The sequence below is a fragment of the Lytechinus pictus genome, chromosome 16 (assembly GCF_037042905.1).
Source record: "Lytechinus pictus isolate F3 Inbred chromosome 16, Lp3.0, whole genome shotgun sequence".
Taxonomy (NCBI): domain Eukaryota; kingdom Metazoa; phylum Echinodermata; class Echinoidea; order Temnopleuroida; family Toxopneustidae; genus Lytechinus; species Lytechinus pictus.
Window position 1 is genome coordinate 19,013,844 of NC_087260.1, and position 12,838 is coordinate 19,026,681.

At 34.8% G+C, this 12,838-nt stretch overlaps 1 protein-coding gene across 3 annotated transcripts in view; it reads left to right on the forward strand.

Annotated features, from left to right (window-relative positions):
* LOC135157127 (importin-5-like) overlaps positions 1-11,596 on the forward strand; it is a 34,076-nt gene extending 22,480 nt beyond the window's left edge. For all 3 annotated transcript variants that reach the window (XM_064111698.1, XM_064111699.1, XM_064111700.1), the window contains 5 exons: positions 748-822; positions 1,852-1,996; positions 4,580-4,808; positions 6,059-6,200; positions 6,916-11,596. In XM_064111698.1, coding sequence (XP_063967768.1) covers positions 748-822; positions 1,852-1,996; positions 4,580-4,808; positions 6,059-6,200; positions 6,916-7,008 — 684 coding nt within the window. In that variant the 3' untranslated portion in view covers positions 7,009-11,596. The remainder of the gene's footprint in view (positions 1-747; positions 823-1,851; positions 1,997-4,579; positions 4,809-6,058; positions 6,201-6,915) is intronic.
* Positions 11,597-12,838: the final 1,242 nt, after the last annotated feature.

Below are 12,838 nucleotides of genomic sequence, written 5' to 3' on the forward strand. Positions count from 1 at the left end.
GCACTATACAAGGATACCTTATGTCCCATTCTTAATACTTATGTTAGAAATAAATGCCAGTTTGTTGTAACAATTTCAAAATGAGTTCGGACGGAACCCAATAAAATAACCACCCAAATGTATGAATGAAAAATATGTGGCTAAGGATTCTGGAAGAAATTGTGTAATTGCTGAGAAATAAGCAAAATGAGCATGACATTTCACCAAAATGTTGAGTCTTTTTTCAAGCAATAATAGCATGCTGTCCCACACGTGCTTATCTGTGTTGGCGATCTTCAGTGTGATTGTTTTTCAGCTTAGATTTCATGATTTCACAAAATTCAGTTCAACCTTGGTTTTGTAGACTTTCTCATGAAATCAGTGTTTACTGCGCATACTTTCATTTATATTTATGAATTTTGAAATTATTCTGGTAATATTTTGTCGCAACCAAACTACCCATATAAGTGGAATAATATATCAATAAATGATAACATACATAAAATTTATATCATGTTTCATACAAAAATTTAAAGTGCAATAAAGAGAAAAGATTCTTTTAAATTCCTAGTGCCTTGTCTATAGTTCCTTTTTTGGTTTGAATACTTTATTTAAAAAAAATATAATTCCAAGTAAGGTTTTTCCTCATTACTGGGTCCCTTGGAGAGGACCTTAAGCCTTCAGTCTTCCAGTTGCTTGCCTACAGGTAGGCTTTCTTAGCAATTGGTTCAGATCATTTTCATTTTTCCTTTTCTGTTTTTATTTCAGCCTCAGGACAAACCATGGACAGACAGGCAGTGGGGTATTTGTATGTTTGATGACCTCATAGAATTCTGCGGATCGGTAAGTAAAATTTTCAGAAAAGAAGACTCACCATTCTACGCCCACCTTACACCCTGCCCCCACCCTCAAACATTGGGCAGGGGTAACCACTGCATGTAAATGAATTATTACTATAAAAATGTAAAATTGTATGTTTTTATAACTATTCAAATAGGGATTTCAACCCTAACCAAGCCAGCTTATTGTTGCTGTTCTTTGGGTGTGGAAGGGGGAGGAGGTAAAATCAACCCCTCACCCCATCTGATCTTGACTTAGAATAATAACTGTACATTAAAGGAGAATGAAACCTTTGGAACAAGATAGCTTGTGTGAAAACAGAAAAATCAAAGAAACAGATCAACGAAAGTTTGAGAAAAATCAGACAAATAATGAGAAAGTTATGAGCATTTGAATATTGCAATCACTAATGCTATGGAGATCCTCAAACTGGCAATGCGACAAAGATGTGTGATGTCACTTGTGAACAACTCTCCCCATTATCTTAGTATATATTTCACTTAAACTGCCTCTTTTATCACATCTATCAGTAGATCATTTGTTCTTTCTATAGGAGGGCATGTAATACAGATTTTTAAACAATACATCATGGATAAAGAGTTTGTATCACCATTAGAAAAAGCAAAAAGCGAAATTTTAGGGGTATTTTATAGTCCATCAAAGAGAAAGTTGTTCATATGTGACATCACACATCCTTGTCGCATTGCCAATAGGAGGATCCCCATAGCATTAGTGATTGCGATATTCAAATGCTCATAACTTTCTCATTATTTGTCCGATTTTTCTCAGACTTTCTTTGTTCCTATTCTTTGATTTTTCTGTTTCGACACAAGCCTACTTGTTACAAAGGTTTCATTCCCCTTTAAGCTGAAAACACAATTTGTATTGCATTTGCCAAAGCTTTGATAGGAGCTATCAAACCAAATTATCAGTCATACATTTTCGACGAATTTCAATGATGGATCTCTAAAGGTATGTTTTTATCCACTTTTTTTTAAACTACCAAATTGTAATGCTATTTTCTGTTGACAGATTGCGTGGCAGTATAAGGATTATTTTCTCGTTTCGATGCAAGAGAATTTACAGGACAAGAGTCCTGAAGTCAGGCAGGCGGCATCCTACGGGTTCGGGGTCATGGCAAAGTGTGGAGGTCCACAGTTTGCTCAAGCTTGCGTAGGTAAGTCAATCAAATTTACTGCAGTGGAGTAAACAAGAGACACAAACAAACCTAACAAAATGACACGCCCATACATTATGCAACAATATCATAATAGTACTGGCCGATAAATTCAAGCAAGAGAATTGAGAAATTCTGCTTGGTATTTCCATGTTTCTAATTGGTTGATTGAAGGATTGAAATTTAATATATGTGAAAGATTTCTATAGTTAAAGAAAGATCTTAATGAAATACAGCTCTTGACAAAATCCCCTGAAACCACCCATTCTAAACTCAGTGCATCACAAAAGACTGCCCATCTGTTTCAATGCACTTAGTAAATGTGAGTAATTTATATTCCAGGGAGTATTCTGCTTAAATAGAAAATTACATGCTATGTCAATAAAATCTTATAAATAAAACAATAAATTAAATTCAATAAAATGAATAAATTCAATTCAAAATCAGTTATAAATATAAAAATCAATAAGATATTATTAAAAATAATGTCAACATGTGAGTTATAATGAAGCACCTTTCAGTGAGTAAATACATGTAGGTACAGTTTATACAGATGCTAATGGGTTAAAGCTGTTAATATTCACAATCTTTGGTGACAGTGAATTTCCATTAAAAATAAGTATAAAGCAGCATTTAATCAATCTTCAACTTGTGTAGATTTATTTTCCACCTTTTACCTTTGTGTAGGGTTTGTTTGGTTTTTGTCTCACCTGCATAGCAGAGTGAGACTATAGGCGCCGCTTTTCCGACGGCGGCGGCGACGGCGGCGGCGGCGTCAACACCAAATCTTAACCTGAGGTTAAGTTTTTGAAATGACAGCATAACTTAGAAAGTATATGGACCTAGTTCATGAAACTTGGCCATAAGGTTAATCAAGTATTACTGAACATCCTGCCTGAGTTTCATGTCACATGACCAAGGTCAAAGGTCATTTAGGGTCAATGAACTTAGACCATGTTGGGGGAATCAACATCAAAATCTTAACCTAAGGTTAAGTTTTTGAAATGTCATCATAACTTAGAAAATATATGGACCTAGTTCATGAAACTTATACATAAGGTTAATCAAGTATCACTGAACATCCTGCATGAGTTTCACATCACATGACCAAGGTCAAAGGTCATTTAGGGTCAATGAACTTTGGCCAAATTGGGGGTATCTGTTGAATTACCATCATAACTTTGAAAGTTTATGGATCTGATTCATGAAACTTGGACATAATAGTAATCAAGTATTACTGAACATCCTGTGCAAGTTTCAGGTCACATGATCAAGGTCAAAGGTCATTTCGGGTCAATGAACTTTGGCCAAATTGGGGGTATCTGTTGAATTACCATCATAACTTTGAAAGTTTATGGATCTGATTCATGAAACTTGGACATAATAGTAATCAAGTATTACTGAACATCCTGTGCAAGTTTCAGGTCACATGATCAAGGTCAAAGGTCATTTCGGGTCAATGAACTTTGGCCAAATTGGGGTATTTGTTGAATTACAGCCATAAATTTGAAAGTGTGTTGGTCTAGTTCATAAAACTTGGACATAATAGTAATCAAGTATCACTGAACATCCTGTGCGAGTTTCAGGTCACATGATCAAGGTCAAAGGTCATTTCGGGTCAATGAACTTTGGCCAAATTGGGGTATTTGTTGAATTACAGCCATAAATTTGAAAGTGTGTTGGTCTAGTTCATAAAACTTGGACATAATAGTAATCAAGTATCACTGAACATCCTGTGCGAGTTTCAGGTCACATGATCAAGGTCAAAGGTCATGTAAGGTCAAAGAACTTTGGCCACGTTGGGGGTATTTGTTGAATTGCCATCATATCTCTATAAGTGTATTGGTCTAGTTCATAAAACGTGGAAATAAGAGTAACCAAGTATCACTGAACATCTTGTGCGAGTTATAGTAGTTTTCAAAATCAGCACTGCTGCTATATTGAATCGCGTGATGCAGGTGAGACGGCCAGAGGCATTCCACTTGTTTTTGTTTTGTTTTGTTTTTTTGATTTTTTTGTTTGTTCCCCTTTATTGTTTGATCTTGTGTTTTATTGTGGGCAAATAAGTTTCTTATATCTTATTTTGTTAATTATATTTTGTCTAATTCCTTTAAGGGAAGTTATCTTGACAAACTCTATTTTGGGGTTTTTATAATTTCCCTATTTCCTCTGTTTAAAATGTTAACTTATTGTATACATATATATTTTATGTGGAAGACTTTTGTAATACATGTACATGAATATGGTTTACATTTGCTCAATTATGTATTTTTATGAATTTTGATGTTGTGATTTTTAATTGGAAATAAATGAAATTGAACTGAAACTGATATGCATTTTTTTTTTTTTACTGGTCCACCTGTCTCTGCTCAAAACCATTGATGGGCACTGGTTTAAAAAATGTGCTCTGACTCAGCCCTGATACTGTCCTTTGAGTGGTGATTTTATTGGGATTTTTTCTCACTACTTTGAGTATGTTACCACAACTTGGGTCTTATTTGTAAAGACTTTCCAAGGGCTTAAAGAATTTGTAAAGGAATTTCAAAGAGAGTCAATAGCTCTTTGTTCCCGTCTCCTTCGCAGAAGCTGTTCCGTTCCTCAGTGCAACCATCATGGCTGCCGGAGCGAGGGAGAAAGAGAACCTCAACGCCACGGAGAATTCCATCGCCGCGGTAACGAAGATCATCAAGTATCATCAAGACAGGGTGAACCTGAATGAGATAATTCCACTCTGGTTCTCGTGGTTACCTGTTACAGAAGACAAGGAAGAGGCCGGCCACATCTATGACTTCCTCTGCGATATCGCTTGGACGTGAGTCCCTATCATCCTCTCCAGGGATTGATCAAGGATTACATTAAAGGGAATGGAGGGGGGGGGGGGGGGGTAGAGAAAACAGATCCTTCTGTTTGGCAGAGTTTCTATTACACCCCCCCTTGCCAATAGTGACAATTGCAATGATATGAGTTAAATCACAAGGTCAGATGTTTAATAGAAAATTGAAGGAGGTTAGTCTGGCAATGGTGTAGGCATAAATTTTGACTGCATGCAGTCAAGAACCTGTGAAGTTGTGTTCAAATTTCTGGGGGGTACAGAAAACAAATCATTTCTGTTCGTCAAAGTTTTTATTACCCCCCCCCCCCCCAAAAAAAAAAAAATAATAATAATAATAATAATAATAATAAATAAATAAAATAGAATAAATAAATGAAAATAAAAATAATGATAATAATAATTAAAAAAAGAAAAGAGAATGATCTGTGTGGGGATCACAATGTTCACAGAGATCACTATTTGAATATTGTAGAAGTTAATTTTGAGGTTTTTTCTTGGTGTGGAGGCATAAATTTTGACTGCATGCAGCCAAGAATCCTTTAGGTTTTGTTCAATTTCTGACATCCATCCATAAAAATACGCCTTTCTGACAAGTAAGATGTTGTTGGAATCTGGAAAGAAAAATTTCTGACACAACTCAGTCAAAATTTCCCTATATTGTAGAAGTTAGGGGGGGGGGGTATTTTCTTGGTGTGGAACTTGTGGAGGCATAAATTTTGACTGCATGCAGCCTAGAATCCTTTAGGTTTTGTTCAATTTTCTGACATTCATCCATAACAATACTCCTTTCTGACAATACGTTGGAATCTGGAAAGAAAATTTCTGACATGACTCGCCAAAATTTCCCCTTACATCCAAGACATGGTATATAACTATGGTAACTGAATTTCCTGAAAACTTAATTATTTTCACTGAACAAAAGTGTAAATAAACTTGAACGTGCTTTGACCAATATTGACAACCATGGCACAATTTCTGTCTGTATAGCATTGTTTAAACCAAGGAATTTAGCATTTCAGGGGAGTTTTCAGAAAACATCATGTCAATGATTTTCATTTAATAGATTTCTCTTAGCCAATCAGATGCAAGGATTACAGTAGCTTGTAACAGTAGTCACTGACTATCTGTTTCATGAAATGCTCCCCTTGACTTTCAATTGATCAGCGTGAATTGAGGTAGTCATTGTACTCATGTGAAATTACCTTCCAAATTTTTTCCCTCTTTTTCAGTGGAAACGAGGTCATCATGGGAAAAAACAATCAGAATTTACCAAACATCCTGTCGGTCATAGCGGAAGCCTTCGATCGAGAAGCTCTCTCAGAAAACGAAGAGGTCTTCATAAAGTGTTGCAGGTTCATCAGGGATGTGCAAGTAAGTTGAATCTCGGCATAGAAAATCTTAAGGTTTTTGACTGAAGCCTGTACAGAGATGCATAGCTTTCAAATTGGCAACAATCATTAATATTCTATTCTTTTTCATACTTTGAAAAAGTACTGTCTGGATATAACATGAGCCAAAAAATAATGAGTAATGGATATGTTTATTGAACAAGAGCCAGTTGGCATTTGTAAACAGAGACGCAGTACCTCTTTAACATGATTTGTATGCAAATGGAAGTGACAGCGATTCTTGGTTTATGAGACCAAAAGTCAACCATTGAATTCATGAAAATGATCTTTTCTTGTGGTTACAAAGAACTGTTTGATAGATCTAATTCGAACTTTGTTCAGATGTCCGATAAAAAAAAAATATCTGCATATTGTTTTTTGTTTTTCTTAAAGCAAGGATTAAAATTTCAGGATGGTATCTTTGTCTAAATTTTGAAGAAAGCATGTGTGCACAAAATAACCGTTTTAATGAAAACTAAAAACATTAAGACACAAGTTATCAAAAAATAAAATTTCAACTCTTACAGAGAATTAACAGCTTCAAAAAAGGATTCAAAGGCCATTACACTTCGAAAATTTGAGTTTTAGATGATACTTGTGTATAATTCACATTATTGATGCTTTATCAAAGCTTCAGATGGGCTTTAAAATTCATCTTCTATTTATCATCTTAACTTGGTCTTTTCTTCTATTCACAGAATAACGGGGACATATGGGGACCGGCATTTGCCGAACTGAATGAAGAGCACCAACGTGTAATCACGGCAGCGCTTCAGATGACGGCTTCATAGAAGTCGCCAGATGGGGTCCTTGTCTTTTATTTCACGGCTTTTCGAGGGCGACAGACACATCCCTATCTTCTCTTGGTCTGTCACGCATAAGACTCATGAACGATCATAAATTTATCTTGGCATTTTCTTCTGATTTTGGAACAAATGTACCATTTTTCTTCTCATTGCAAAACTTTCATATCTTTCTCCTTCGTTTCTACAGTGGCTTTTATAGGTTTTTCCAGGGCGTTGAGAGCTTTTGTGAAGTAGATAAGAGAGAATCGTGTGATTTATCTGAGAATCAAATATAATACTTCTAAGTTTATTGAAGAGCGATCATGAATAAGAATATCATATGGTTAAGAATTGAATCGGTTGCAGAGTTTTGATAATCTGAGGGTAATTGTGAGGTTCCCGTTTTTAAGATCATAGTGTTCGAAGTTTTTGTCTGGTGATGTGGCAACGTAATAGCTGATGAGGAAGGCCAGTGAAATGCAGTCTGCAAAATGATGATCTTGAAAGTTATGTAACATGATTCCATACTCTTTCAATACTATGGGTAGATTCTTTTATTAACCACAAAGCATCAACTTATATTGTCATCAACTTATATTGTTTTTCTTGCGATATCTGTCGAGATAACATTACTTCGAGCCATCTACATCAAAGAAAGAAGAATTATTCCATCTGTGTATGAAATTATTCACATTTCAATGCTCCATGTTGAAAATCGTTCTGGGATTCTTTTTTCTTATTGTCGATTCCTGTGAGTTTGGGTAGTAAACTTTACAGAATGATATGCTGATGAAGGATTTATTCAGACTGTTTTCATCAGCAAATCAAATAATAATGCATGCTGGTTGAGTGATGTGCAGTGATGAGATAGAAATAGAGGAAGTCATATTCTGTTATGGTTCGGGGAAAACTTTGAGGGATAGCGGGAGGCCTTAAACTTCTGTAATTTTCAGGCAAGGCGACTGTTCAAAAGGCCACATTTTTGCATTACAGCACAAATTGGCACAAAAATATGCTAGGCTGGTGAAAGGGAGTGAGGAATACAAGTAGGTCATGGCTTTGAGTCAAATCAAGCCCCGCGCTGTGGCACTTTGTTTATAGACAAATATTGAACATGTGAAATCTGAAATCTCAATGACATTTCTTTCATACACGTGTTCATGATCAACCATTTATTTGCATGAATTATATAAGAAGTCTGAAAATGTGTCAGACGATATAGCATGGAGTGTTTTACATAGTATTATAGTTGAATTTATATAGTTAAGAAATATGATACCCTTCCCCAGTTATGTAATTGACCAAGTCAGTACTACAGTTAGTCCTTTTCTTTTTCCCCTTTTTGATTTGCTATTTGGTTCTACCATACATGTGGATGTATGCAATTTCACAAATGAATAAAGTGTTATTTTAGCATGACAAGTATATAATTGTGAATTGAAATGAATAATACTGCATGTGAATGCATGCTGTATTAAGTGAAACGATAGTTGGATTGATTTGAATTTATTATTTGAATCCCATTTTTTTTTCATTTGAATGTTGAGGACCATTTATAAACAATTCCATATCTGCTATTGTTTTGTTGATGGTATATTATTTCAAAGAGCTGAATTATGAATATGTTTCTTGTTGTTCACGCGAGTATTGTGTTAATCCAGAATCCATGTATGTTGTACATCTTGAAAAAACAAAAACAAAAACTGCCATATTGCTTTTTTCAGATGGAGCACACAATCTGCAAAGAAAATGATGACTGCAATATGACAATGAAAATTTGGTAATCCCCCTTGATTTGATTAGAATGCATTTTTTTTAATAAAACAGTTGGAAGAAGCACATAATTTGATATATGTGAACAAGAAATCAAAATATGCAAGAACATGGACGGAGTAATCTTTGTTTGATATAGTACCACAAAACAATGTTGAACCATGGAGGTAGACAGAAAAGGAGTAACAGCCCATTAAAAAATATATATAGCCCATATAGATTAGATGTTAATATATAGATTTGCATCATACGTTCAAAAGAATTTGAAGATTTGCTGAATTCATAACATAGTGATTTCATGTTGTGAACTTGTGAGTAATATTATCTAAATGAGATTGGTGCATGCCTTTCAGAAGCCGGTCTACCATACCTCCTTTCATCTGCAACTTGTTATTGTGTCTCTGATCCCATCTCCGGTAAGGTTGTTTAGCTCTGTTGCACCCATGACTGAACAAGCCAAGAGTCATAGTGTTTCTTTCTCTTTGTATTTGAATCTTGGCAACTTAGATCCCATCAATTAAAAAAACTTTATCCATGACAGGACAAGCCTAGAGTCTGAAATTTCTTCCTCTTTTAATGCCAATGTTGGCAGGTTTGGATCATATCATTTCATTATTTGCTATAGTACTATTAACTTTTGCCATGATTTTATGTATCTGTGTATCGTTTTGGCTTGGTTGTTCTTGTTATCTTTCGCAAAGGTGTGTGATTGCCGCCCCCCCCTTCTCTTTCATATGCCATCCTATAGTATACAAGTTTTATTTCGGTGTTATGCTTCAATTTTTGAAATCCTTCATTAAATTAGACATGCTGTAATTGCTGTTTAAAACTCTCCATCTCCCATCAGTTAATGTATCCCAATTCCGAAGATTTCAGTTGTAAATTACATAATTTCTTCTCCATTAAATACTTTTACCTTGTGGAGGTGATGGTATATTTTTTGTGAAGAATTATTACTTGTTTGTACATTGTGTAAGTATAGGTATTCAAAAATGATATTTTGAGGGATGTAAAAAGTTTACAATTTGTCATGAGCAATTTGCTAGCAGCGTAGTAAAGACAAATGTAAATAAACACTTGAAGAAAAATAAATATGTGCAACTTATCGAAGAGAATAGGGTATGCAAAATTTCTTTTGAAATGTGATTTATTTTTGTATATTGTACATGGAAATACATATCATAAGATGTGATTTATAATTCAGTTTAAGGCTAGATATTCTTGAAATTAAGGGCACTAGTTTTTTTTTCCCTCAGTTTGAATGCATACACTACAAATCAGTTGTACATGTACCTTGATTCCTTTGAGCAGTTATCTAACAATTAGCCTTTTTAGAATTAAACTTTTATTACCAGGTACACACCCTTAAAAACATACTGTGTGGCTGCTATTAAAAATGGCTCATCAGCCAGCAGTGAAAAAATAGTCTTTATGAAAATTCTAATTATAAGGTCAAATTCAAGATGTTTAAGTGCAAATCACAAATTCTGGCATAAGAGATGACGAAAAGATGTTCAAAACAAATTCAATCAAGTCTTTCATGTCCACGGATTACATTTCATGGGCAATTGTTGCGCACAGCCTCACACAATTGCACCTTTTAATATATCATGTGTTACTATACAATGTCTTTGTTCAAGTCTGTAAAGGTTAACATGTATAACTTGAAATAAATTTATTAGTTTTAATCATGTATTATTTGTATACTTTGATAATGAGGTCCAATTACAAAACATTTTTGTAATTTTGGGGGAAAGTACTTGAGAAATTATCTTTGACACCATCAATCAGTAAATATATAAAACAAGGAATAGTATGGGAAATGAACTAGAAACATGCATCGTAATTATTTGAATTTTCCACCATTCAATAGGCCCATTTTCAAAACTGATTCAAATTTATTAAATGTAGGCATGCTTTTTTTCCTGGGAACTCAATGAGGTATTCCTTTCACCTGTTAGTAGTAATTCTTGGAATCCAGATGCATACATGCACATTAGTTGTTGCTATGCCTTTCAAGCCTCTAGCAAGCATTCAGGTTGTCAAGAACAAGCTTTGAGTAAAAACGCAACCATAAAATTCATAAGGGTTAGTACGAGTCGAGGGAGGGTTTCATGAACCATCTTGCCAGTGATTTTCACTGTGAAATTTGCTCTCAGCCAATCAGATTCAAGGATTTCAGTTGCTTACAACAAATTGGTCAGTGAAACTGAAAATCACTTTCATGAAATGCTACCTTTTCTCCACCTTGTTCAGCTCACCGACTTTAATTTTTCAAGAACTGTTGATATTGCCTCGTCTGATCTGGAAGTGTACGCGCGTACCTGTAAACTGTTGCTGTTCGAGTATGACTTAGTGATTTTGTTCTTATAATTTCCGCTTTTATCATGTACCAAACTGAATTCACCCAAATGCTCTTCCTCTCAAAATACATAGTTGTGCCTTTTTATTTCATTTGTAAATTTCATGTATATTTCCTTTTGCATATATTTAATTTCCTAAAGAATTGTTTTTTGCTTCTATTTTTTTTCCTTATTCAATAGCATATTGCAAGGGTTAAATGATTATTATATTCTCATTAACCCGTTACATGTATGTACATTATTCGACATTTAAATTAAAACATAGGACCTATTTTAATGATCCATATTTGCATATTTTAGTGATCGTTTCATTTGGAGTATTATGTTTCTCTAGAAACCTCTTTCTAGTATGTAAAACTCTGCATCTGAGCATTTTCTGCATTGTTAGGAAGTGGGTACGCCTAAAACATTCGGAATACTTTTTTATGTATGATACAATAAAGTGATTTTAACCTGAATTGTTACCGTCTTATTTTCCTTATTGTGTCTTCCGAGGGTAAATTGCCAATTTGTCCACTGCCAACTCGTCCACTCACCACATAATCTACCTTCATTTAGTCTAATGCCATTCCGTCCAACATTTCGCTTAACAACCATTTGGTCCATTTGTCACGTCTAATCACCATTTCGTTTATTCTAATACCCATTTTCTTTTAATTTTGCACAACTAACACTAGTTAAATTAGACCAAATGGTATATGGACTAAATGGCTATTGGACCAACTGGTTAATAATATTAGGCTAAATGAAAGTAGACCATGTGGTGAGTAGACAAACTGATGATAGACCAAATGAAAGTAGACAAGTTGGCAATTGGCTGAATTGGCATTAAAAAATGAGACGATTGGAAATAAACCCTTCTGAGTAGAGTACTGAAGCAATGCCGTCACAATTTTGTTATCTTTTTTTTGCATTTCACCATTTTAATTATGTTTTCTTGTTAGCATGAAAAATATCTCCAATTGTATTTTTCATTACATTGTTTTTGGATACCATATCTTGGCGGAGCATGATAAAAAAGAACATCCACAACCCAAAATTGGTAAGAATCGGTCCATGGGGGCCCCCAAGATTGGCCTTAGCCATGTTAATGTCTACTTGTTAGCCCCACTGAAACAAGTGTATATCAGCCTGGTTCCAATGCCGGGTCCCATATCACAAAGGATTGCGATTAATCGTAAGCCTGATTTTCACGATAAATTGTAGTCCGTGCAATCAATCACAGAAAAATGTTCTAAGATTGCTAAGCTTTGTGTTATGGGCCCCAGGTTATAAATCAGGCAAATTTATAGAGATTTCAATGGGGCATATCAGAGTCCCGTCTTTTAAAGATTTACGATTGATCCAATCAATCGTAACTCCATGGAAATTCATCAGTGCCATAATTTTTTCTACAGGAAATTTGCAAAATGTCCTTTGTAAACGAAGGAGAACACACCAAATTGTCAAGGAATCAATGAATTCATGGATATACATTCATATCTAGAAAATATTTTGAACAAACATGCATAATAGATGTTGACGTTGCTGGCCATCCATAGTTGCGATTGATCGGATCGATTGTAACTCTTTGTAAGATGGGCCCAGGTATTTATACCTTGGCTCACCAAGTAACACGTAAAATTTGGTGTGTGGAGTTTTTCACCATGCTCTACTGAAATTCCTGTGAATTGGTCATAAAAATGCTAATTCACAAAAAA